Here is a 27,340-nt window from a genome sequence, read left to right on the forward strand (position 1 = left end):
ACTGGAGTGAGCAGAGCAACCACATGAAGGCTCACAACCATCTGTATAGCTACAGTGTACTCATATAAAATAAATATTTTATTTTTAAAACAAGTCTAGGCTACTGAAGATGTCAGTTCCCTATTCTAGCACCGTATCTAGAAAGCAGTTCTCAACCTGTGGGTTGCAACTCATTGGGGGGGTGGGGGACCCACAACAACCTTTCCACAGGGCTTAACTAAGACCATTGGGAAACTGACATTTACACTATCATTAACAGTAGCAAAATTAGTTATGAAATAGCAACACAATTTTGTGGTTGGGATCACAACCTATGAAAGGTTTGCAGCAATATAGGAAACAACACTACTGTCCTCAAGCTTCCTAATGCTGTGACTAAAGAAAGATGAAGCAGCTGCCATTTTAACTGTCTTTTTCAGGCTTTTAAGGAGTCCACGTCTCTACACTCTAGGGTAAAGCTGCAACAGTCCGATGCTGCTCTTGAGACAAATACTTCATAGGAAGTGAGAGAAAAATGCCTCCATTCATCACATAACTACCAATGATATAAGCAGCTGTTGTTTATAGTGCAGTTCTCTTCATCCATTTGACCATTAATTGTATTGTTTTGAAACAGGGTCTTGCTGTATGCCCCAGACTGATCTCCAACTCATTATCCTACACCCTCAACTTGCCAGGTTTGGGGACTTCACGTGTGCTCCACATTGGCAAGTGCTCTACCACTAGGCTAAATCCCCAACCCATTCTCACGTGTTCAGTAATTTCTGATTTAGTCTGTACCCATTTTCCTGGTACACTGTTAGCTAGGTACAGTACTTACTAGCTTTCCCTTGTTTATGTAACAATTCAGACAAAACACACACTTGCCAAAAATCCAACCTATCTCATACAACTAAGATCAAGGGTTTGGCAGAGGCACAACTCCTCTCTGTGGCTCTAGAGAAGACTATTTTGTCTTCCCCAGCTTCTGGAAGATGCTCATAAACCCTGGTTACTCCCTTTCTCCGTCTCAAGTCATTCTCACACTGCACCTTTATGCTCTTCCTTTTTTGAGGTAGGGGGTGGGACTGAACTTAGGCAGGGTCTTGAACACTCAAGGATGCTTTAGCACTGAGCTCTCTCTAGTCCGTGTTTTCCCACCTTTAAGGATCCTTGTAATTGCGTGAACCTACCTGTATAATCCTACTCACTGCCTGGATTATCAAACCCAGGGCTTTGTCCATGATAGGCAAGCACTCTAAGTTATGGACCCAGGTTTCACTCAGATGATGGAACCAGGAGCGGAGGTGCACATCTTAATTTCAGCTCTCGGGAAGCAGAAGCAAGCAGATCTCTGTGAGTTCAAGGACAGCCTGATCTTCAAAATGAGGAAATCTGATTAACGGGATCTGATTCCCTCTTCTGGTGCGCTGGTTATGTCTGAAGACAGCTACAATGTTCTCATATACATAAAATCTAAAAAGTATCTCAACCTCATAACTGCGACCATTTCCTTCTAGTTTTACTTATAGTAACTTTTCCTAAACCAAAGTTTTATCCACTTTATGTAGCTTTAAGTCTTGCAGCATTCTTTATAGTTGTTGCCATTTTTTGAGGCCAGCCACAACTTGCTGCCCTAGGCTTGCAGGCATATACTACCAATTCTGACACCTTTTGACTATGACTTCTAAGGAAATTTTTGGAACATGTATAATCTGTATATTTAGGGTGGTAAGCAAACATTTTAGTATACAATTTAGTGAGTCTAACTCCCCCAAAATGATGTTCAATTTCACCAACACCAGAGTCCACTCCACTAAAGAGGCCATAGTGAAAACCATGGTGCATTTTCAAGCATCTCTTGCACCAACCAAGCTAGATTCACACGACATTCTCTTCATTTCCCTTCAGCTGTTTCCTGTAACTTACATATTACTCTGTGAAAAAAAAGCAAATACCTGAGCCCTTTTTTGTTGTTTTGGTTTTTGAAATAGGGTTTCTGTGTCATTCCTGGTTGTCCTGGAACTCTAGGTTAAAACTGGCCTTGAACTTAAGAGATCCCAAATTGCCTTTTCTTCTCAAGTGTTGGGATTAACGAGGTGTACCACCACTGCCAGGCAGAATGTGTAGCCCAGACCACCTTGAACTCCTGCCTCCTCCTACTTCAGGACTTCCTATGGACATGGAACAGCACAACCACTTTAAGCCCATCATTCGTCTTCTTTTAATATTTATTATTTATTTTTATATGAGCACACTGTAGCTGTCTTCAGACACACCAGGAGAGGGCATCAGATGTCATTACGGATGGTTGTGAGCCACCACGTGGTCGCTGGGATTTGAACTCAGGATCTTTGGAAAAGCAGTCAGTGAGACCTCTGAGCCGTCTCTCTACCCCCTAAGCCCATCATTCTTTTTTGAGACAGTGTTTCTCTGTGTAGCCCTGGCTGTCCTGGAACTCACTCTGTAGACCAGGCTGGCCTCCAACTCAGAAATCCACCTGCCTCTGCCTCCCAAGTGCTGGGATTAAAGGCATGCGCCACCATGCCCGGCAAGCCCATCATTCTTAATTCTCCTTAAACTCATCTGATTTAATCCATCATTAAGCCCCATTAAGCCCTAACACACCTATAAAACCTGTTTCAGACCCATCTCCACTATCACATTCACAGTCGTTATTTCTCACCCAATTGTTTCCCCTAATCCTTCTATTTTCTATTGCAGAAGTCAACAATTTATTTAAGTGTGCAGCATAAAGTTGAGTAAAAGGAATTAGGCATGCAGTTACCACCGTGCTCAACTAGCATTCATAGAACCCTGAATTCAACCCCCACCCAGCACTGCAAAGGTGAAGCAAGCAAACCCTCCTCCACAAAACCCTTTTGTCTCTTTGTGGCAGGGGTGGAGACACGGATCTCACGGTGAGAACCAGGAAGACCCTGGTGGCATGCATGGTGGCTTACAACGATAATCTCAAGAGCCAGCTTGGACTTTCTCCATAGTGAGTTCCAAGAATAACAACCCGACTCAAAAAACAAACAAAAGGCTCAAAACACAAAGCCAGATGGCACCTTTAATCCCAGCAAGTGGCAATTGGGAAGTGAAGTTCTCAGAATTCCTAGGCCAGCCTGGCCTACAAAGAGAATTCCAGGCTACAAAGAAAAACCATGTCTCAAAAATAACAAAAAAAGGGGCTGGAGAGATATGGCTTAGAGGTTAAGAGCACTGACTGCTCTTCCAGAGGTCCTGAGTTCAATTTCCAGCAACCACATGGTGGCTCACAACCATCTATAATGGGATCCGATGCCCTCTTCTGGTGTGTCTGAAGACAGTTACAGTGTACTTGTACATTAAATAATATTTTTTAAAAAAACAAGAAACAAAAAACCAAACAAAAACCTTAAAATAACCAAAATGTGAACAAAGAGACATACAGATATAATAATTTGTGGTACTAGTCTGGTCAAAAGTTATGACATTTGGCTCACTAGAGAAAAGTCTGAATATGGTACGGCTTTCAGACTGGCTCTTAACCCTCAAGAAATTATTTTAAAAAAAAATTAACTTAAAAAGTTATATCCAGGGCTGGTGAGATGGCTCAGTGGGTAAGAGCACCCGACTGCTCTTCCAAAGGTCCAGGGTTCAAATCCCAGCAACCACATGGTGGCTCACAACCATCCGTAATGAGATCTGGCGCCCTCTTCTGGAGTGTCTGAAGACAGCTACAGTGTACTTACATATAATAAATAAATAAATCTTAAAAAAAAAAAAAAAGTTATATCCATTGGGCTGGTGAGATGGCTCAGTGGTTAAGAACTCTGGCTGCTCATGCAGAGGTCCTGAGTTCAATTTCCAGCAAACATGTTAGCTCACAACCATCTGTACAGGTCTGATGCCCTCTTCTGGCCTGTAGATGTATGTGCAGACAGAACACTCCTAACATTAAAGAAAAAAAAAAAAACTTAAGTAAACTTTTAAAAAAGTTATGGATGCTGGACGTTAGTGGTACACGCCTTTAATCCCAGCACTCGGGAGGCAGAGGCAGGTGGATTTCTGAGTTCGAGGCCTGCCTGGTCTACAGAGTGAGTTCTAGGACAGCCAGGGCTACACAGAGAAACCCTGTTTTGAAACCACACAGCTGGAGAAGCAACTCCTACAAGCCTCCATACTCGAAACCCACAGACATACCCACAACATAAATAAGTGAATACATACATACATACATGTAAAACAAAGTGTAAAGCAGGAGGCGGCCAGGCATGCTGGTATATACCTATAATCTCAGCATTTTGGAGGCTTAGGTAGGTCACTTTGAAGTCAAGGCTAGCCCAGGACATACTCAGTGGTGACAGCATTGGCTGTTCTTTCAAGCCTGAGCTTGATGCCCAGTATCCACATGGCACTTCACAACCATCTTCTGGCTCCAGCTCCAGAGGATATGCTGCTCTCCGGCCTCTGAGGGTATTATGCACACATGTGGTGCAGACAGACACAAGGAAAAAACACCAAATCACAAGAAATTTCCTTTTTTGTTGTTTTTTGTTATTTTGTTTTGTTTTCCTTGAGACAGGGTTTCTCTGTGTAGCCCTGGCTGTCCTGGAACTCGCTCTGTAGACCAGGCTGGCCTTGAACTCAGAAATTCGCCTGCCTCTGCCTCCCAAGTGCTGGGATGAAAGGCGTGCACTACCACGCCCGGCATAAATAAATCTTAAAGAAAAAAAAAAAACTTGGAATCAGTTTTCTCCTTCAACTATGTAACTATGTGGGGCCTGGTTCTAACAAGTGGCTTTACCTGTTGAGCCATCTCTCTAGCCTCCACACAATTTTTTAAAATGAATTTAAAAAGAACAAAAGAGCTGGGTGTGGTGGCGCATGCCTCTGTTAAGTTCAAAGGTCGCTTCTTCTACCTAATAAGTTCCAAGACAGTCGGGGCTACAATGATATCCTGTCTCAAAAATTTTCACTTCGCATGACAAGTTTTTGGCACTGTACTAAATCCCTTGGACTTTTTCAAGGCAAAAATCAGAAAGCTAAATAGGTTTTAGGATGGTATTTACTCTCAGTTTTTGTTGTTGGCTCTCAATAGTAATTTATACCATTTGAGATTATATCATTTCTGCTGGGCAGTAGCAGTGTGCTCCTTCAACCCTAGTACTAAGAGGTAGAGGCAGAGAGACCTGAGTTCAAGGACAGCCTGGTTTACAGAGTGAGATCTAGGACAGCCAGGGCTATACAGAGAAACCCTATTTTTCTAAGGAAGGAAGGAAGGAAGGAAGGAAGGAGGGAGGGAGGGAGGGAGGGAGGGAGGGAGGAAGGGAGGAGAGGAAGGAGAGAGGGGAGGGGAGGGGAAGGGGAAGGGGAAGAAGGGGAAGGGGAAGGGGAAGGGGGAGGGAGGGAGGGAGGGAAGGAAGGAAGGAGGGAAGGAGGGAAAGAAGGTCTCCCCCCAAACTCCAAAACAAGGTATAAGCAACAGCAGATACCTAGTCTCACACAAGGTGGAGGACTTGACACTCAACACTGTCCTCTAACCTTCTTGTATGCAACCACATTACAGAAAAGCAGATATTTTTAGAAAACAAGGGTATGAATTTTTTTTTGGGGGGGGGGGCAGGAGAGTGGTGGTAGTGGTAGTGGCTGAGTATATCAAGTTTCCAGAAAAAGAAGAGGCACAGTGGCCAGAACGCAGGCTCCATTTTGACCCAACATTTATTGTCCTTTTACAACATGTCTTTTTTTTTTTCTTTTTTGGTTTAGAAACTGCTTATGATTAGTCTTCCAACAGTAACTCAAAAGCATGTAAAATAAAAATCAACCTACTTTCTATATAAACACCCAGCAAACTGAGGCCCCTCATCCACCTACCCAGGTTGGCTACGGGTAAGGGAGGACTTGGACAGCATTGAGTATAGATGCTTTACTGTGGTGATGGTGGTGGCAGTGCCTTGGTTCACACCACACAGGTTACCTGTACCACCCCAAACTACAACAGAAACCGTGTGGGCCCAAGGACCAATTCCTTGCTGGTAACTCACTCTTCACCTCCCAAATGAAAATCACTTTTATTTTATCGCTTTTGTAATTTTTTTTTTTTTTGCAACAGGAAACCCCTGTCCAGAGTCTGACTGGGGCTGAACTGTTCAGACTGAGGAATGGAACAGGCCATGGGCACACCCCTGGTCCCTCTTGGGCAAGCGCCCCCTCCCCCAGGGAACAAGGTCCAGCCAGGCCAGCTCGCTGCATGCTGGCACATCACTTAGCCATACAGGTCATCGTCATTGTCTTCTGTGTACACACTGCCACCTGTGCCACCTCCACTGCCCTGGCTGGGGCCAGCTCCACCCTGGTTCCCTGAAGGGAATCTGTATACACAAGAAAAAAAAAGCCAAAGGAAAGAGAGGATATGGTTAGGGCCTGTACAAGTCTTTCACAACTACTGCTGTCACCTCCTGACGACTCCCACCGTTTCTAAATGTCCCCCCACCCCAAGCAACTTAGGATCTACCCACTGCACCAAGATTACCTGAAGCTGCCAAAACCTCGACTCTGCTGCAGTGTCTGGGCGAACATTTCATACTTCCGAATGTCATTATCACTGACAGAACGTCGGGCAAAACGCATGGCTTCCTCAAAGTGATCTCTGCGGATCTCAGGCACTGGATCGTCCTCTTCTACCTCCTATAAAGTGGTAAGCACAGACCACTATGCTAGTTAGGATCCAGCTTGCACTCTATCCCCTGCCTTCCTACCCTCCATTACTGCAGGAGTCTACTGATATGTGACTCTCCAATCCAAGCTAAAATAATCAGGTGCCAGGCCAAAAATTTCCTAAAAGTGGACCACTACTCTACCTAAATACAAATGTGCAAGTGCATCTTGTAAATGGGAAAACAATACAGACAGAATTCTTACCAGTGGTTGCCAGGGTCTTAGGAAAGGAAAAAGATACTGAACATTTTCATATCCTAACTGTTGTTGCAGTTAGTGAATTTAGACAGGTATGTGAGAAACATGGAAATTGGTAGCTAAAAAGGGTGTAAGACTACCATCTTAATAAATCTTACAACCCTACTAGGAGTTATTTGGCCTCTTATTCCTTTATTCAAAGCTCTCTTTAAAATTTAAAATACTCAACGCTATTGAGAATTAACTCTAACTGCTACGATTTGAGACTAACTCCTAGCACCAACTGTTTTAAGGAGCTTCTTAGAGGAAAGAGTAATGTCACATAGACTATTCCTCTAAAAGATAAAGGAAGCCCCCTTGCTCATTTCTTTTTTTTTTTTTTAAGATTTATTTATTATTATATAAGTACACTGTAGCTGTCTTCAGACACACCAGAAGAGGGCGTCAGATCTCATTACAAATGGTTGTGAGCCACCATGTGGTTGCTGGGATTTGAACTCGGGACCTTTGGAAGATCAGTCGGTGCTCTTACCCACTAAGCCATCTCTCCAGCCCTTGCTCATTTCTTATTCATTCACTAACTTCTAAACAGAGTTGAACCACAGTAAAAAAACAAGTTAGATTATAAATTTTGTAGTTTTTACATTCTTATACCCACATTTTCCATTTTTGGGAATCCAACAATTCCCTTTCCCACCAGGATGAAAACATCTAGACTCTAAGTTTTAAAAATCCTGTTCCAGGGGGCTAGAGAGATAGCTCAGCAGTTAAGAGCAATGAGCTGGCTGGGCGTGGTGGCGCACGCCTTTAATCCCTGCACTTGGGAGGCAGAGGCAGGTGGAATTCTGAGTTCGAGGCCAGCCTGGTCTACAAGGTGAGTTCCAGGACAGCTAGGGCTATACAGAGAAACCCTGCCTCAAGAAAAAAAAAAAAAAAAGCGTAATGAGCTGCTCTTCCAGAGAATCCAGATTCAATTCTCACACCCACGTGGTAGCTCTCAATTTCCTTTAATTCCAGCTCCAGGGGATCTAACACCTTCACACAGACATACACATGGGCAAACACCAGTGCACACAGAATAGGATAAAAATGAAATCCTGTTCTATCTGTCACACAATCATACTTCCATTCCCCTTAAGGTATCAGGTTTAAACTGAGCATACATACAGTCAACCCATCTCTTTCTACATGGGTTTGCTTCTACCATTGAGAGGTAGAATAGGTTCTATCACATCCTGCTTAGCTGTTTAGTACTCATTTTCTTGGGTACCCAGATTTAACATCAGGCACCTTCTTAACATCTCCACTCTCAACTCTGGATCATGGAGAAGGGCCTCTCAACTGGCACATTTGGACAAAGAGTACTGACTCACCATAGCCGATGGATTTGTCTGCCTCTCTCGTTCTCGCCTAATCTCACTTTCAATAGATTCACGAATGGCCAGTTTACAAGCCCGTTGGCAAATTTCTGTCAAATCAGCTCCCGAAAAGCCATTAGTCATCTTAGCCAGGAACTCCAAATCCACATCCTGAAGGAAGCAAGAGAGTACTTTAGCATTGTGCCTTCCTACCGTAGAGCACACAGATCTGTGGGCTACCCACTCAATACATTTGCTTCTGCCTCTGCCACTCCACATCAGCTTCACAGAAAAAAATTCCTGTGGCTGACAACTCTGCACCTGCCTTGGCAACTGGGGACTTTCGCAGATTGGCTTTTAGGATGGCAACACGGGACTTCTCATCAGGAAGTGGGATATAAATGAGCTGATCTAGACGGCCAGGTCTTAGGATAGCAGGATCAATGATGTCAGGCCGGTTGGTAGCTCCAATGATAAACACATTCTTTTTTGTGGACATGCCATCCATTTCTGTCAGAATCTGATTGATGACTCGGTCAGCAGCTCCACCACCATCTCCAATATTGCCACCACGAGCCTTGGCAATTGAATCTAACTCATCAAAGAAGAGTACACAGGGGGCAGCTTGCCGTGCCTATGAGAAAGAAAACAAAGTAATCAATAATGTCCCAGTCGAGCTGCCAGTAATAAAATGTTGTTTTTTGGGGATTTTTTTTTGTTTTTTTTTTTTTGAGACAGGGTAGCCCTGTCTGTCCTGGAACTCACTTTGTAGACCAGGCTGGCCTCGAACTCAGAAATCTGCCTGCCTCTGCCTCCCAAGTGCTGGGATTACAGGTGTGCACCACCACTGCCCGGCATAAAATGTTTTTGACTCTGGAGAAATAGCCTCTTATTTCACCTTGCCCCAACACATACGAACATCAGCCAGCCATCTAGCTCACCTTGTCAAAAATTTCCCGGACATTGGCCTCAGATTCCCCAAACCACATGGTAAGCAGCTCAGGACCCTTGATGGAGATGAAGTTAGCCTGGCATTCATTAGCAATGGCTTTAGCCAGTAAGGTTTTCCCACAGCCAGGAGGTCCATAGAAAAGAACGCCTTTGGAGGGAGTCATGCCAAATTTGAGGAATTTGTCTGGATGTTCCACAGGATACTACAAGAAAAGCAAAGATGATTTAAGGGCAACCCCCATATTTTAAATAAAATCATATTAATCAGAAGCATAGCATCTTTATGGTATGTCTTCTAACATCCAAAATTTTTACATATAGGCTTCCATGCTAGCTAGTCTTTCTTTCTTTTTTTTTTTTTTTTCCTGTTTTTTATAGCCCTGGCTGTCCTGGAACTCACTTTGTAGACCAGGCTGGCCTCAAACTCAGAAATCTGCCTGCCTCTGCCTCCCGAGTGCTGGGATTAAAGGCCTGTGCCACCACACCCGGCTTTTTTTTTCCCCCATGCTAGCATTTTCTTAATTAGTTTTTGATCGGGGAAGGCCCCACCCATTGTGGATGAGCTGTTGGTTCTGGGTCCTTAATAGCACCCCTCCATGTCCTTTGCATCAGCCCCTGCCCTGTTTTGAGTTTCTGTTCCAATTTCCTTCTATGACAAACAGCAATGTGGAAGGAACCCTTTCCTCTCTAACATGCTTTTCGTCATGGTGTTTGATTGCAGCAGTAGTGACCTAAGACAGCTCCTTACTACCTACAAGTGGGTAACAGAGTTATACACACACTTCTTAGTAAATAAGTCTGAGACCTAAAAGGTTGACTATTACATACTGAGGCAATGGCCCACCAGACTAGAACAAATTAGCCGACCTGAACCAACTCCTGAAGCTCACGTTTGACATCCTCCAGGCCTCCAATGTCTTCCCAGGTTACTTGTGGCACCTCTACCACAGTTTCCCGAAGTGCTGATGGGTTGCTTTGACTCAAAGCCCACTAAAAAGGGAATTTGAAAAAGTGGGGATTAGACTTGGGGGAGTGAAGAACACAACAAAATACACATACATATTCCTAATTTGGGATACTATATATGGTCCTTACCCGGAAGTCATCCATAGTAACTGCCAGGGAATTCATGACCTCAGCATCAATGGTCTCATCTTCTAGGTCAATGAGGTCCATTTTTTTCCGGATGGCCTGCAGAGCAGCCTCGGAACATAGGGCTGCCAAATCAGCACCAACATGACCATGAGTCTCATTGGCTACCTGCAAAGAGACGATAGATTGACCATCCTCAAGATCCAGCTGCCTTATCCAGAGTCCTGACTCCATCCCATGCTTCGTACGTATCTCAGATTCCTATTGCCTTGAAGAGATATACTATAGCAGACCTTTTTACCGTCAGAGGGGTTAAATATTCAAGCGGATTAGAGAGCTGAAAATACAGCTGCTCCAACAACTCATACTTACTCTAACCCAGCAACAACTAAGCAGCAGATTCCTGCCCTGAAATCAAAGCTCTCCATCCAGCTCTAAAAAAATGAAAAGATTGGATCTTGCTGTGTAGCTCAGCAGGCCTTAAACTCAGGCTCCTTCTGCCCATGCTCCCCAAGTTCTGGATTACTGGTATGAAGCCTCTTTCTTAGGCTATGTTTGTAATTTGCAACCTCCTAAAACAGAGCTATCCTAAATTCTGGTCAGCCATTATCACCACTCCACCTGTTCCAAGTCCACATCATCTGCCAGTTTCATGTTCTTGGTATGGATCTGAAGAATTTCCAAACGTCCTGTAGCATCAGGTATTCCAATATCTACCTCTCTGTCAAAGCGACCTATAGGACAATAGGGGAATGTAAAATAGGGATAGTTTCTGGTCCACAGAAGTCATTCCAGAACTCTCTTAAGAGTAAGCATTAGGGCTGGCGAGATGGCTCAGTGGTTAAGAGCGCCGACTGCTCTTCTAAAGGTCCGGAGTTCAAATCCCAGCAACCACATGGTGGCTCACAATCATCCGTAACGAAATCTGATGCCCTCTTCTGGAGTGTCTGAAGACAGCTACAATGTACTTACATATAATCAATAAATAAATTAAAAAAAAAAAAAAAAAGAGTAAGCATTAATGCCTCACAACCTGGAAATCTTTCAGGCTTAGGCAAAACAATATATGTGGTTACTTCTCTGGATCTCAAGCCCTTTGGGGTGGAACAACCATTTCTTTTTTTTTTTTTTTTTTTAAGATTTATTTACTGATTATACGTAAGTACACTGTAGCTGTCTTCAGACACTCCAGAAGAGGGAGTCAGATCTCGTTACGGATGGTTGTGAGCCACTATGTTGTTGCTGGGATTTGAACGCCGGACCTTCGGAAGAGCAGTCGGGTGCTCTTACCCACTGAGCCATCTCACCAGCCCAGAGCAACCATTTCAAAGGGGGTCATATATCAAATACCCCACATGACAGATATTTTACATTTCGACTCATAATGGTAGTAAAATTACAGCTATGAAGTAGTAATAACTTTATGATTAAAGGTCACCATAACATGAACCATAACATATATTAAAGGGTTACAGCACTAGGAAGGTTGAGGGAGTGCCCTAGAGGGAACATAGAATGGAGAAAAAAAAAGACCTTAGGTCCTGTCATGGCAAAGAACTGAAGATTAAGTAACCTAGATGAAAGACAGAGGTGAGATAAGCAAATCAAGCCCAGCAGAACTACAATATACCAACAAGAAAGAACAGGTTGGGTTGCACAGTGGTGGTGTACACCTTTATTCCCAAGCACTCAGGAGGTAGAGGCAGGTGAATCTCTTGATGTTGAGGTCAACCTGGTATTTATAGTTTCAGGACAGCCAGGCCTACACAGAGAAACCCTGTCTTGAAAAACCAAAAAAAAGTAAAATTGGAAAGATTTTAAGGTAATTACCAAATCGCCGTAGGGCTGGGTCAATGCTGTTGGGTCTATTGGTTGCTGCCATAACTATCACATGTGCTCTCTGCTTTAGGCCATCCATGAGGGTCAACAACTGAGACACGATGCGACGCTCCACTTCCCCATGAGTCTGTGAAGACAGTATTTCTGGTCAGAAGCTAGGTCAGGACCTTTCAAGTCCTCACCATGCCCTTGGGTAAGTTCGTACTTTCTCTCTTTTGGGTGCAATGGCATCAAGCTCATCGATGAAGATGATAGCAGGAGCATTCTTTTCAGCTTCCTCAAAGGCTTTACGAAGGTTGCTCTCAGACTCACCAGCCAATTTGCTCATGATTTCAGGACCTGAAGAGATACAGAATAGACAATGAGGGGGAGTAAGATGGCTTAATCAGGTCAAGGTACTTGTTTCCAAGCCTGATGACCTTAATCCTGGACCCAACATAGTAGAAACAAGGAACTAATTCCTCCAAGTTGTCCTCTGACTTTCACATGTGCATGAGTACACAATACAAATTTTTTTTAAGATTTATTTTATTTATGAGTACACTGTAGCTGTCTTCAGACACACGGGAAGAGGGCGTTGGATCATATTACTGATGGTTGTGAGCCACCATGTGGTTGCTGAGAATTGAACTCAGGATCTCTGGAAGAGTAGTCAGTGCTCTTAACCGCTGAGCCATTTCTCCAACTCAAGCACAGAATAAATAGACGTTATTTTTTTAAAACAATGACAAAAATCTGTCCTCCCCCATCCCTAAAGAAACTTGTATTTTTTTCCCCTAGCCCAAATACAGGTCCTGAATAAGAATGCAGTAATTTCTGTCTTTAATAGCCTCCCCCCACCCCAAACCCCCATTATCATGTAAGAACTACCAGGCCAGACCAAAGAGAAGAGAAGAGACTCCACATACTTTCGACAGCACAGCTCCAACGGTGGATATGACAAAAATGATTTGGTAAAGACAATGATAGCTCAGCCCATATTCCCCAACTAGTCTCAGATAAAAATAAACCTTTTAGATGGGCATGGTGGCATACGCCTTTAATCCCAGCACTTGGGAGGCAGAAGCAAGTGATATCTGTTGAGTTTCAAGAGCAGCCTGGTTTACAGATGAGTTCTGGGATAGCCAGGACTATATAAGGAAACCCTATCTCAAAACAAACAAGCAAGCAAGCAAACAAACTTTTGATTTATCATTACAGCTTGTTTCTCTGTCTTCAGCTTATTCACAATCCTTCACAAGGGAAGAAAAAACATACGTGGGCTACAAGAGAATTTGCCAGGGCCACACTGTAGGCAAAATATTTTTGTGTACTGCGTAGATTATCTTTGTGGGGCTGGAGAGATGGTTTAGCAGTTAAGAGCACTCACTATTCTTCCAAAGGTCCTGAGTTTAATTCCCAGCAACCACATGGTGGCTCACAACCACCTATAAAGGGATCTGATGCCCTCTCCTGTTATGTCTGAAGATAGCTATAATGCACTCATATACATAAGATAAACAAATCAATCTTTTAAAACAAAAAGGATTACCCTTGCATTATCCAAATGCTGATTTCTCTGCTTCCATATCTATTTGCAATCCTGACATGGCATTGTAATGCTTATTATAGTTGTTCCCCATTTATTCTGACTTCTAACCAGCCAATGGCTGGGCAGAAGAGAAAATAGGGCGGGACTTCCACTAGTATGAAGATGGGGGAAGGAGAATTCAGTGAGGAAATGGTCCTGGAGACATCTCTGAAGCTCAGAGCACCATCTCTCTCAATCATCTGGATACTTTGCAACCAAATATCTAAGATGTTTTGGCTGCCAAACATCCAGATGAGCTTAGAAGATTAGAATAGATCAATGACTTCCCAGGTACGGTGCGGTAAAGCTAAATTAAATAAATCTTAGATTCAGTTTAATTTATTTGTGAGCCAGCCAGGGATAGAGAAATACTGCCACTTTTAAAATTACTGCAATACCACACAGTGAGACCATATCTCAACTCTTATCCCTTTCCACCCCACCCCTAAAAAGCTTTCCCCTTATTGCTTATCTTCTCATAATATACTCATTCATCAGAAAATGTTTAAGTGAGGCTATAGAGACAGAGTCTGCCTTATACACATGAATACCCAAATTAGATCCCTAAAAAACAGGCATGGTGGCACACACTTGTAAATCCAGCACTGGAGAGAGGCAGATTCCTGCAGCTCTCTGGTTAGTCAATCTATATATAGTTCCAGGTCAATGAGACCCTGTCTCTAAAATGGTATGTACCCAAGAACATGAAATTATCCTCTGAACCCCACACATGTGCATGCATACTGCTATATATTAGCACACATGTACACACAAAAATGGCTAAAGTTAGGCTGAAGAGAAGACTCAGTGGCTAACAGCACTGATTGTTTGGTCCAGGGTACAATCCCCAGCACCTACAGTGGTTCATGATAACCTATTAACTCTAGTTCTAGGGGATCAAGCCCTCTTCTGGCCCCCTCAGGCACTGCACATACGTAATACACAGACATGTAGAAAAAACAATAACCTTAAATTATAAGTTTTGTAATGTGCTGAAGGGTATAGGTGCAGATGAATGTTTCCATGAGTTGTCCAACTCAGAAATGAGTCTAGACAGACACAAGACGGACCAAGTCTCTTACCATTGATCAGAAAGAAGAAGGCTCCAGTTTCATTTGCCACAGCTCGAGCAATCAGGGTCTTCCCTGTCCCAGGAGGCCCATACAGCAAGATTCCCCGAGGAGGCTGAGGCCAACAAAATTTAGTTAGGGTCAGAATTTTACCTTCCCCAACTCACCCATTCTAAACTAGCTTGACTAGAGCTCTAGTGAGGGGTGAGCATCAGGGCTCTACAATGATACCATTAAGAAAAAGCCTTTGGTGGCCAGAGGAATGGCTCAGCATTTATGAGCACTGGCTATTTTTCCATTGGTTATGGCTGACAACCACTTGTAACTCCAGTTCTAGATCTATCTGATGTCTTCTTCTGGTCTCTGTAGACACTGAAAGCTTATGGTGCACACATATACGTAACAGAACAGCCACACACATAAAATAGTAATTAAAAAAAAAAAAAAAGAACAAATAAGCCTTTGAGGTACGTTTACAATCCCAGCTGAGGAGGGAAGGAGGACTGCATACTTGAGGCCAGAATGACTGACAATGGGAGACCAAAGAAAACAAAAGAGCCAGATGTGGTCTGAATCTTCATCCCAGCACTCAAGTCAGAGGCAGGCAGGTCTCTGAGTTTGAGGCTAACCTGTTCTATATAGTAAGTTAGGATAGCTAGAGATACACAGGGAAACCCGCTCTGTTGCCCAAAACAAACACAACCAAACAGACACACACTCCTCAGAAATAAACACTGTTAAAGAAAAGTGATGCTGGTGAGATGGCTCAGTGGGTAAGAGCCCCCAACTGCTCTTCCAAAGGTCCAGAGTTCAAATCCCAGCAACCATATGGTGGCTCACAACCATTCGTAATAAGATCTGACTCCCTCTTCTGGAGTGTCTAAAGACAGCTACAGTGTACTTACATATAATAAATAAATAAATCTTAAAAAAAAAAAAAGTGATACCAGAAAGCTGGTAACATTTATAAATGCAATTTACATAGGAGACTAATAGGAGAGTAATAATGAACAACTTTTAAAAAGTCACACCTAGGGACTATAAAAACTGGAAGGATAGTGAATAACAAGTTATTATGCCAAGGGTTTAATTTCTGACAAACCAGGATGCAAGTGATTTACTAAAGCAAGATCAGATTTTCAGGGTTAGAGTTCTTCACTCATGTATTCAACCTTCTAGGACAGTGGTTCGAAATCTGTGGGTCGCGATCACTGGAAAACTCCTATTTCTGATGTCTTAGGACCCCCCAACCATTTCCGTTGCTACTTCCTAACTCTAATTTTGCTACTGAGTGATGTCTTAGTTCCCCAGACTACCAGAAATATGTAATTTCCAGTGGAGAGATCTTACAGGTTGAGAATCGTTGTTTGATGACGTGCTATCAGGTTAAAATGTCTTTTTTACTTTTCCTTTTTTAAAAGATTTATTATATGTATGTATGTGAGTACACTATAGCTGTCTTCAGACACACTAGAAGGGGACATCAGATGGGTGTGAGACACCATGTGGTTGCTGGGAATTTAACACAGGACCTCTGGAAGAGCAGTCAGTGCTCCTAACTGCTGAGCCTTAGAATGTCTTTTTTTTTTTCTTCTCAAAACAGTTATTTCTCTCCTAAAATAACACACAAACAGGACTTCTCTGTGTAACCCTGGCTGTCCTGGAAATCTCTCTATAGAAATGACTGGCAAGCCTCAAACTCACTGATGCACCTGCCTCTGCTATGAATGAAGGCGTGTCTTTTTTTTTCTAAAAATAATCAACTGCAACTTCCTTTTGGAAGTTGTCTGCAGCCTCATGCACAAGACACTGAAACTGCTCTCAATGAAGACAAAACCACTTGTATGCTTACTAGGCAAAGTAGTCACTTTATCTTTAGTGTTCTATTACATAGAAAAGGTCAAAAAACTATATTCTAGATAGGTGGTTCTCAAATATCTAACTCAGTATCCTAATACTCCATTAATCTTCTTTTATTGAGTAATGTTCTACAAAAATTGGCAAAATTAAGGTTAAAATTTTAATAGGATTCATGAGATAAGAACTGTTGTTTAAGCATGTTATCTTTGTGTATATGTGTACATACACATATATGACAATCTATAGCTCTAAAGAATTTAGAGACTTCTATAAACCCAGATTATTATTGCCTCTTTATGCTATTTACGGTAGTCACACCACTGATCATACACTGTCAGCTGCATGTTAGACTCCCCACAGACCTTAGGATACTCACCTTTACACCAATCGCCTTAAAGAGTGCAGGATGTCTCAGTGGCAGCTCCACCATCTCCTTTATCTGAGCTAGCTGCTTCCTGCAACCACCGATGTCATCATAGCCTACTTCATTCAAGGATTCCTCCTCATCCTGAATATAGAAGAGTACAAAACAAACAAAACCCCACAGAAATAGTATTGTCAGCAAAAATACAATTTCTCCAAATCCTCCCACTATTTGGTGTGGAAGAAACTATGCTGTGTGAGACGATTCTCTTCTACAGGAATCTTGTCTTAAGCCAGGAACATGCCTGTAAATTCTGTACTTGGAAGGAGGCAGAAAGACTGAGTGTGAGGCCAGCTTAAGCCACAAAGTGAGTTCCAGACAGCTTATACAGCAATACCCAAAGAAAAACAAAACAAAGCAAAAGCCCCGAAACCCTGCTCTCTCACAGTCCTTAGTTTTACTGGAAAGGGATCCCTACAAAAGCTCAAGCTGACCTACATAGGATTGGGTTCATCAGTACCCCACCCTTAATAGAGTGGGGGTGAGGGAGTGGGTCAGAAAGGCACCACCCTACCCTGCCACCAAACAGAAAAACTGGTAAGGTTGAGTGAGCCCAAACCCCATGAAACTCAGAATTGAGAACAGGAGGACTGGAGCCAACTCCGTGCGTAACTATCTGCTCTGGAAGCCCACCGAGGACCATGGCAGTTAGTCACACAGCATAAAGTTCACTATCTAGATATCTAGATAGGCCCTGGGCATTCAATTCAACCTATGAGCTTCCCTTTTGGGGCACTGTTTCCCTCAAAAGGTATTTAATCTCTAGTTTACCCTGAATAAGGTATTCAAATTCACCATCAAATAAAGCAGTTTGGACAAGCAAGGACCTCTTCAAGGATCTCTTTAGGGAGGTGGGGGGGGGGTGCTTCATATCAATGTCCCTAAATGTCCAGGAGGACTTCTCTCTTCCAGCCCCTCCATACTCTCAGCACTCATTCGGGATCAAACTGGGTTCCACCCATCCCAGGTGCTGCCTTCCCCTTCGTGCCTGGCAAGTGGATGTGGCATACCAGTGGTGCCGGGTACACAGGAGACCAGAAACCACAGCAGTAGTTCCAAACTCCACTGTTTTCCATTTGGAAAAAAAAACAGACTGAGTTCTACCTCCCCTGAGTGGTTGGTGTGTGCCAGACAAGCAGTCTGGCACTGTGGAGCTGGAATATTCCTTAGTGGTGGTATAGCCACTGGTAAGCTATAGCTGTTCAATAACCTCCCCCCACCTGATCAATTCTAAATAAACTGAGTGGGCCACCAAAGGGGGGGGGGGGATGCTAGAGAGATGGCTTAGGGGTTAAGAGCACTGGTTGCTCTTCCAGAAGACGTGAGTTCAATTCCCAGTACCCACATGACAGCTCACAACTGTCTGTAACTCAGGTCTCAGGGGAGCCAACCTGGACATGGCGTATAGACACACACACGCGTGTACACTACCCATTCATGTAAATAAAGGTTTGAAAACAGTCATGAGAGTAGGAAGACCTTTGGGGGGATCAGTAGAATTTTGCACACAGTGGCACATGCCTTTAATTCCATCTTGGGAGGTAAAAGCAGGCAGATCACTGTGAGTTCCAGGCCAGACAGAATAACATAGTGAGACCCTGTCTCAAAACAAACAAAAGGAAGTGGGGTGTGATAGGAACATGATCAAATATAGCCATGTGAGTGCTGGGAATTGAACCCAGGTCCCCTTGAAGAGCAGCCAGTGCTCTTAACCACCAAGCCACAGCCCAATCACATTATTGAGACAGAACCTCACTTCAGAGACCATCATTCTAGACTCAAACTTACAACAATATTCCCACCTCCACCTCCTAAGCATTAGGATTATTGGCATATGCCACCACACTCAGTGCCAATCATTTACATCTTTCAGACTTCATCTTAAACTCATGGGATTGGGTTCTTTCAAGAAATTCTTAGGTGGTTTTCGACTTCCATTAATTTAAGGCCATCCAATCTCCAAAAGTATTCAGTTTGACACACAACATGAATACTACCTGAGTGGTAATGATTTGGGAGATGAGGATGTAATTCAGTGGCAGAGTACTTACCTAACATGCTCAAGGCCCTGGGTCCAAGTCTCAGCACCACAAATAAAAAGCCAAATAAAACCATGAACTGGGATTAGGGAGTAACTCACCTCTCGCTTGATTGGCTCCCCCTCACAGTGGATCACTGTGTCTGGAGCAACAATACAGTAAGGGCTCGGGTCTGTCTCTACAACTTTGAACTCCACAGCACGCATCCCACCCCGGACAAGAAAAATGTCTCCTATAACACAAAGCAATACAAGTGCAATTAGAGATGTCAAGTACAGGACCAGAAACGTCTCCACTAGGCCGCATGATCTAAATACAAAGCTCAGTAGCTATTACTTATGCCTTCCTTCCCTACACCAGGCAATACTAAAACACAACTCTGTATTATACCCCTGTTATAAACAGCCTAAGCTTTCACTACAGCCAACAATGGTAGAGCTGTACACTTTCAACTTGACAGCAACCACATTATCCTTCAGAGACGCATGAGAACGGCATACTATCCTAGAGCACTGAAGGGAGGTAAGAGAGCAGACAACTGAATATGTATGCAGGTTATATCTATATAGGAAAATAACATGGAATTGTTACAAAGTTTACTCAAGTAACAACTGTTCTTAAACTCAGTTTCTCTCACCTTTACGGATGGGCCGATAAGCTTCCAGGAAGTACGGCTTAAGGTATACCTCAAAGAGATTGCCAGTGATGCCTTCCACTGTGTCATCGATAGGTAGAACGTGGATACGTTTGCCATACTTTACATCAGGGCATGGCTGGATGCTGAGGATGACAAGCAGACTCCACATTACCAACCACACTGCAGCCCCAAGCACTGGGTGTCCGAAAGGGCCTGGCACAGACAGCTGATGGCAAGCGAAAGAGAAAAGGCAGGGATGGCCTTAGGTGAAGAGGAGGAGGAAAGCAGGGTGGGAGAGAAGGCAAAGGAACAGCCAAGCACAACTAAGACAGGTCACATTCACGATGAGGTAACAGAAGCCCCCCCATTACTAAGCCAAAATTAAGAATATTTGGAAGCCCCACATATGCACAGTCCTACCACTGGAGTCTTCAATACAAAGATTCAACAATGATAATCCTTTCTAGCTAGTGTCAACCATTTCCTGTCTCTCAGAAGAACTGAGATTACTGTGAATAAGTATGTGCTACCATGTCTAGTCTTCTAGTTAATATTAATATTCCAGTATTACTGGGAGGAGGGGGAACAAGGTTTTACAACTCAATCAAAAAATAATAATCTCTGGCCGGGCAGTGGAGGCACACGCCTTTAATCCCAGCACTTGGGAGGCAGAGGCAGGCAAATTTCTGAGTTCGAGGTCTACAGAGTGAGTTCCAGAGAAACCCTGTCTCGGGGTGGTGGTGGGTGGGTGGGGGGACTCAACTACAGTATCAAAACACCATGAGAAAGCTAGGTAGTCTAAAGAAGAAAGTACTTAAAACATAGTAAGACTTCATTAAAAAAATTTCAGAGACTGAATAGTCCTAGCCAGGTAACTACAAATTCTGAAGCCTCATACCTAACTGGGTACAACCACCAAAACTCACGCATGCCACAGCAGTCCTAGTCAAATTATACACTATGCTCCTCTCCCCTAGGCTTATTATCTGTTTTGCCTTTTGGAGACAGGCTCTCACTATACAAACCATGTTAGCCTGAACTCAGAGACTCACCAGTCTCTGTCACCCAAGTGCTGGAATTAAAGGTATGCACGCACCACCACCAAGCCAGGATTAGGTTTACTTATTTTTTTTATTTTTTCTAAAGATTTATTTATTACATATCTAAGTACACTGTAGCTATCTTCAGACACACCAGAATAGGGCGTCATCCCATTACAGATGGTAGTGAGCCACCATGTGGTTGCTGGGATTTGAACTCAGGACCTCCAGAAGAACAGTCAGTGCTCTTAACCCCTGAGCCATCTCTCCAGCCCTAGGTTTACTTCTTTTTAAAAGAATTCCTTCCTATTCACATTTCCACTTTATTTCAGCACCATTACAAGCCATTAAGTAGTCACAGCATTATAATCATTAGATATAGTGTAGATACATCTGTGTATCATTTAGTAGCTATATATCCTCATACATCTCCAACCCAGTTATGAGGAATTATACTCCCCAGTTGGAAAAACATTTTAAAAGGCATCAAGAAAGCCCTTTGTGGGCTGGAAGATGGCTCAGCAGTTAAGAGCACTGGCTGCTTGCTCTTTCAGAGGTCCTGAGTTCAATTCCCAGCAATCACATGGTGGCTCACAACCACATCTGTAATGGAATCCAATGCCCTCTTCTGATGTGTCTGAAGACAGCGGACAGTGTACTCATATAAATGAAATAAATAAATCTTAAAAAAAAAAAAAAGAAAAGGAAGGAAGGAAGGAAGCTAGCAAGCAAGCCATTTGTCCTAAGGACCATGCAGGGGTGGAGTCTCAAGTCTAGAAAGGCAGTGCAACCTACACACAGCCCTAGAAACATTCCTATGACCAGGTGCATTTATTTCTACAGCTACCCAGAATTCCATCCTGGTTGTAATGCAGGGGGGAGACGGTGTCTATAATGCAGACTCTATCTGGTCTCATTTCCTTTTTTTAAGTATTTATTTATTTATTTATTGGGTTTTTTTAGAGACAGGGTTTCTGTGTAACCCTGGCTGTCCTAGAACTCACTCTGTAGACCAGGTTGGCCTAGAATTCCATCCTGGTTGTAATGCAGGGGGGAGACAGTGTCTATAATGCAGACTCTATCTGGTCTCATTTCCTTTTTTTAAATATTTATTTATTTATTGGGTGTTTTAGAGACAGGGTTTCTCTGTGTAACCCTGGCTGTCCTAGAACTCACTCTGTAGACCAGGCTGGCCTCGAACTCAGAAATCTGCCTGCCTCTGCCTCCCAAGTGCTGGGATTAAAGGCGTGCCCTACCACTGCCGGTTCTGGTCTCATTTCTAAGAGGCCAAGGATCTATATCTCCCGCTTTCATACAAACCTGATGACATCTCCTAGGCGAACTCGGAGGTTATTCCGAACAACTCTATTCATTCGAATCTTTTCATCAGAACACGTGTCATCAGAAAGAACAATGCATACAGCTTCCCGTCTTTTCTTTCCTTTTAGCAACACCGTGTCACCTCGGAACAACTGCAGCTCATCCATCTTGGGCTAAGAAAGAAAAAGCAAAGGCTAAGGACTTTGGGTCACTGACCGTTGGATAGGAAGAAACCCTCTAGGCTAGAATTGCATATAAACCCCATTTTATCCCTCACTGCAAGAAAAATGGCAAAAGAAAGCCAGGAAATCTCTCTACTTAAGTAAAGACTGGACTGGACACCCCACTTACCTGGGACAAGGACACCACGCTGTTATCTTCATTGATGGCTTCATCAACTATTAACCGATTAGGTCGGTTCTTCTGTTTGAGAATGGCTGTTGATAAATCATCACCTTTGGAACTAGAAGGGAAAACTGAAGTTAGACCTAATAGATACTGACCACCAACACTAAGATTCACTAAGGAAAGAATGGATAGACAAAGCTAAAGGAAATCCAGATAAACTCATGAGGAACATAGCCAGCATTTATTTCATTCCCATTCCACATCTTAGTATTTTGAGTGCTGCTGTTCCAATCTGTTAGCCCCAGGGATCCTGTGCCAACATAAGGAAACTGGCCAAAGAATATTAAAAGATATAACAAAAGTAAAGGCTCGGGCTGCAGAGATGGCTCAGCGGTTGAGAGCACTGACTGCTCTTCTGAAAGTCCTGAGTTCAATTCCCAGCAACCACATGGTGGCTCACTACCATCTGTAATGGGATCTGATGACCTCTTCTGGTATGTCTAAAGAGAGCAATGGTGTACTGATATACATAAAATAAATAAATCTCTTTAAAAAAAAAAAGTAAAGGCTCAAAAGCAACCAATAAAAAAAAATTAGTCTTATAGACTCTTAGACTCTACAGAACAGGGCTCTACAACAAGACCAATTAGGCCCTGGTCTTGTTCCAACTCTGGCCATACTTAATTGTGATCTCACTTAAGTTAGTTAACCCGGTTGGACTTTGATTTCATTTGTAAAATGGAGACTGTAAGACCTATCTCAATATTCATTCTTACATTTTGAGACAAAAAAAATGTAAATGTTTTCATAATGTCTCGTACATGATCATTATGATCAATTCTAGAGCTTTGAAGAAGTTTTTTTGTTTTTTTTTTAAGATTTATTTATATGTTATATGTGAGTACACTGTAGCTGTCTTCAGACACTCCAAAAGAGGGCATCAGATTTCATTACAGATGGTTGTGAGCAATCATGTGGTTGCTGGGATTTGAACTCAGGTCCTTTGGAAGAGCAGTCAGTGCTCTTAACCACTGAGCCATCTCTCCAGACCTTAAGTTCTTCTCTGACTGCCTGTTTCCAAGGGAATTAAGAAACTATGCTTAACCAAGCAAGCCTCAAAACAACAGAACACAATGCTTAGCAGTATCCACCACCACCACCACCAAATAAACCTGATGAACCTAGAGCATCTCCTAGTATTATCACAAGAATACCAGGCACACAACAAAGAACATACAGTAAGAAGAGATAAAAGCACATCTATAGAGGCAGAGGCAGGCGGATTTCTGAGTTCGAGGCCAGCCTGGTCTACAAAGTGAGTTCCAGGACAGCCAGGGCTATACAGAGAAACCCTGAGTCGAAAAACAAACAAAACAACAACAACAACAACAACAACAACAAAAACCCAAACTCATAGATAGTCACTTGCCTCTGCCTCCCAAGTGCTGGGATTAAAGGCTTATCATTGAGTTTGAAGACAGACAGATTGGTCTATAGAGTTCCAGGCCAGGGATACAGAAAGAGACCCTAGCTTGCCAAAAAGAAACAAACCAACCAACCAAGCAAAAAGTGTTTTTCAAGGGTTGAGAAGCATTAACTGAAACAGTTAAAACAATGGAAAAAGCAAATGAAAGGGAGAAACTATTTCTTCAACAAATGAATGAAATCCAGACACAGCGTGGTCCATGCCTGTTATCTCAAAAATTGGCAAAAGGCTTCAAATCAGCCTGAGCTGCATACCAAGACTGTTCAAGGATAGTAGTAATCATATTATGCATGTCTACAAAGCACTTCTAGAGTTGAGATGAGACAGCAAAATCAAACAAAAAAGCACTGCCACAGGAAATAGCTTACCTTCACTTATTTTGTTATTTAAAAAAGGGTCCTGCTATATATAGCTCTGCCTGGCTATGTAAACCAAGATGACCTTGAACTTGCAGTGATCCTCCTGTCTTTATTAGAATCACAGGCATGCAACACTCAGCTATGTTGTTACATCTCTAACCATTACTTTATAGGGTAATGGGAGTTTCCTTAGCTCTTGTTGATTCAAAAAATAAATATGTGTAAATCCACCAAATTTTCTACTGGCCCACATCTATGACAGTATCTTCCCCCAGAGGCTGGGCATCTTGTTTGATTTACAGGAGTGCCTCAAGTTATCACTTTGTATTGTATTCTCAAAGGGGCTTTTCAGGACAGCCTCCATCCAATCCAGACCCTAGCCCTGTCTGAGTAGCAGGCCCTTAAAGTCCTGTAATTCTCCAGCTACCCGTGGGGATTAGAGCTGGTACCTCCAAAAGAGCAGAGGGTAACTCCAGCTCTCTAAGTTCGTTAGGGAATCTCCTGTCATCTGCATGACTCAGGTCCTTTCCAGAACTCAAAGATCACAAAAGGAACTTGGAAACTCAGGTAAGAACCACTACAATGAAGGCAGAGACTGCCTATGATGCCAGATTAAAGGAATTCTAATTAAGAAAAAGAAAAAAAATCTAGATATAAGTGGGGCATACTGTGACATTCATGTATCCCCCTTATATGGGAGGTGATGGCAGCAAGACTAGTTCAAACACAGCCTTGACTACAAGGCAGAATTTGAGGTCAATTTGGTCTACATGAGTCCCTGATATCAAAGAGAAAAACATGGGGCAGTGGCAAATCACACCACTAGTCCCAACACTTGGGAGGCAGAGGCAGAAAGACCTCTCTGAGTTTGAGACGGGGCTGGTCTACAGAGGGAATTCCAGGACAGCCAGGGCTACACTGAAAAACTCTGCCTCAAAAAAAAAAAAAAAAAAGAAAAAAGAAAAAGAATTTTAACTTAAAAAAAAAATTGAAAGACTGACAGTATTTTAAAAGTGTTTTTTGTTTTTTTGTTGTTTTTTTTTTTTTTTAATGTTAAGACAAGGGCTCAATATGTAGACTCCCAGTGCAGCTAGCCGTAACGTGCTATTCTGCCTTTCTTTCAGGTTCTGGGATTATGTATGTACACAAAACCACCCATCCTAGCTATTTAAAAATAATAATAATAGTCCTTTTAGCCAAACAACTGAGTGAATACTTCATCCCAAAGAAATGAAACCTACAACACTCAAAACACCTAATGGCTTCAAAACAGCTGGATTTGTATATTTTCCTACACTTGCTAGTTTTTTTCGTTTACTTTGTTTTTGTATGGGAAGCTCTAGTTTCTAACTAAATGGGCTGAAATGGCTAGGTTTTATTTTATGCTCTCTGAAAGATGAAGGTGGGGCTGTAAGAGTCCAGAGACTCAACACAGATGCTTGGGGAAAGAGATGTGTTTATTTTGAAGAGTTAAGCCAACTCTAACCTGCAAGCTCTCAAAGCTAAGATACAAAGAATAAAAACAACTCGGATTCTAACTTCAGCGCCTAAAAATAAAAGAAAACCAACTCCTTTCTAGCCACCTCCGATCAGAGCAAAAACAAAAATATATACACAAAGCAAAACACTAACAAACAAACAAAAAAAAAACCCTAGTTAAAACTTCCGGGTGTTTACAACAGGTCTCCCACGGTGAAAAACTGCCATTTGAGAAAGGCATGACCTGCCCTCTCCCTAACAGCCCCTCACTACACGTAGTTCAGAAGATGCCAACTTCCCGCAGTGACACTGTCCCAGATCCACCGAGACCGGGCTGGCTTCCCCAGGTCTCCCGGCCCGGCCTTCCCTAGAGTCTCAGGGCTCCTGAGGCCTTCACGTGGCCCCAAGTCCACGCCCACCGGGCCCAGTCGCGGCCTCGGGCTTGCAGTGTTTTCCCTTCTCAGGCTCAGGGTCTTCCGCGTGTGGTCGGCGACATGGCCGACCGGCGTGCCAGCGCCAAAGGTCTCCACGCAGGGAGTGTGGACCCCAAGGCCTAACTAGGCCGGGGCCGCCGCGCCGAGGGAGCTACTCAGACCGTCGGGGCCTGCATGACACAGCACCATCTTGTCCAGGCTCCGACCCAGGCCCAGCGCGGACCCGACCTAGGGGGCGCGCGGGTGCACAGCTCGGCCCGAGGCCCTCCCTCGTCCCTGGCCTCTCCTTCCCTCACTCTCCCTCCCGGCCTAGACTCTCCGACGCGGCCCGACCGGGCCTACCCAGCACGGCGGGTCCCACGGTGCGCGCCCCCGCAGCCAGCGGGCGGGCGGGCTCGCGCAGACACTTACTCGGCTCCAGAGGCCATGGCGCGCGCCTCTCCCGGTCGGCGGCTGTGGCGGCCTGAGGGTAACGGCTACGAGAAAGGCAGGCGACCGACTAGGCCCGGGCTGGACTCGCTCAGGCGGAGGAGCAACAGCAGTGACAAACCCTCTGGCAGCCTCCCTCTCGCTTCCTCCCAGGGGCACCGGGGCGGCGGGCGGGCGGGCGGGAGACGCTAGCTCCTAATCCGCGAGGGGGGCAGCGACTAATCAAACGACGGCTGCAAACGCTTCACGGAGACTGAACCGAGAAAAGCCGAATCATCGGAAGGAAAGCTGCTCTAACCCCAACCAATCAGCGCCGGCCTTGGGACTCGTGCCCGCCTCTCCGTGCCTCTCCCCAGCAACCCGCAGACCGTAACCAATCAGAAAATTCGTTTGTGGCCTGGCCCCGCCTCAAGGCTGCAACACGCCTAGTAACGCCACGTCAATTGGCCGCAGCACTACGCTTCCTCGACGGATAGGGAGTCTTGACCAATCGACAAAGGCAATAGGCCAGATCCTCTTTATCCCTCCGAGGAGGCCTCTCCTACTTGGCTTCAATTGATTGGCTCCTTAGTTTATAAGCAGCTGGAAGAACCTCGCACAAAGGCCTGAACCCTTATTAGTTTAGTTGGGTTGTAATAATAGCTCACATTGTTCATTTCTCGCCAATCCTAGGGATCCTCTTACTCCACCATACTAAAATCCTTGATGCTCCTTTAAAACACT

At 43.7% G+C, this 27,340-nt stretch overlaps 1 protein-coding gene across 1 annotated transcript; it reads right to left on the minus strand.

The window, feature by feature from the left end:
- Positions 1-5,667: 5,667 nt before the first annotated feature.
- On the minus strand, positions 5,668-26,901 carry Vcp (valosin containing protein). Its single transcript, XM_021160399.3, has 17 exons — positions 26,600-26,901; positions 22,434-22,545; positions 22,083-22,255; positions 19,723-19,865; positions 19,187-19,317; positions 16,999-17,130; positions 14,775-14,877; positions 12,328-12,461; positions 12,114-12,249; positions 10,905-11,017; positions 10,287-10,451; positions 10,059-10,181; positions 9,182-9,394; positions 8,566-8,874; positions 8,256-8,411; positions 6,500-6,654; positions 5,668-6,338 (listed from the first exon to the last, which is right to left on the minus strand). Exons 1-17 carry the CDS (start codon positions 26,614-26,616, stop codon positions 6,233-6,235), a joined length of 2,421 nt encoding a protein of 806 aa, XP_021016058.1. The 5' UTR covers positions 26,617-26,901; the 3' UTR covers positions 5,668-6,232.
- Between the last annotated feature and the right edge of the window lie 439 nt (positions 26,902-27,340).

This window comes from Mus caroli, unplaced genomic scaffold (genome assembly GCF_978045245.1).
Source record: "Mus caroli unplaced genomic scaffold, Mus_caroli_1 scaffold_6, whole genome shotgun sequence".
Lineage (NCBI taxonomy): Eukaryota > Metazoa > Chordata > Mammalia > Rodentia > Muridae > Mus > Mus caroli.

Coding starts and splice junctions, on each gene's coding strand:
- Vcp (XM_021160399.3), bottom strand. Junction 8,412..8,565: donor GAAAGTCCCCAGTTGCCAAG/GCAGGTGCAGAG, acceptor TGCTTCCTTCAG/GATGTGGATTTGGAGTTCCT. Junction 6,339..6,499: donor CGAGGTTTTGGCAGCTTCAG/GTAATCTTGGTG, acceptor TTGTGTATACAG/ATTCCCTTCAGGGAACCAGG.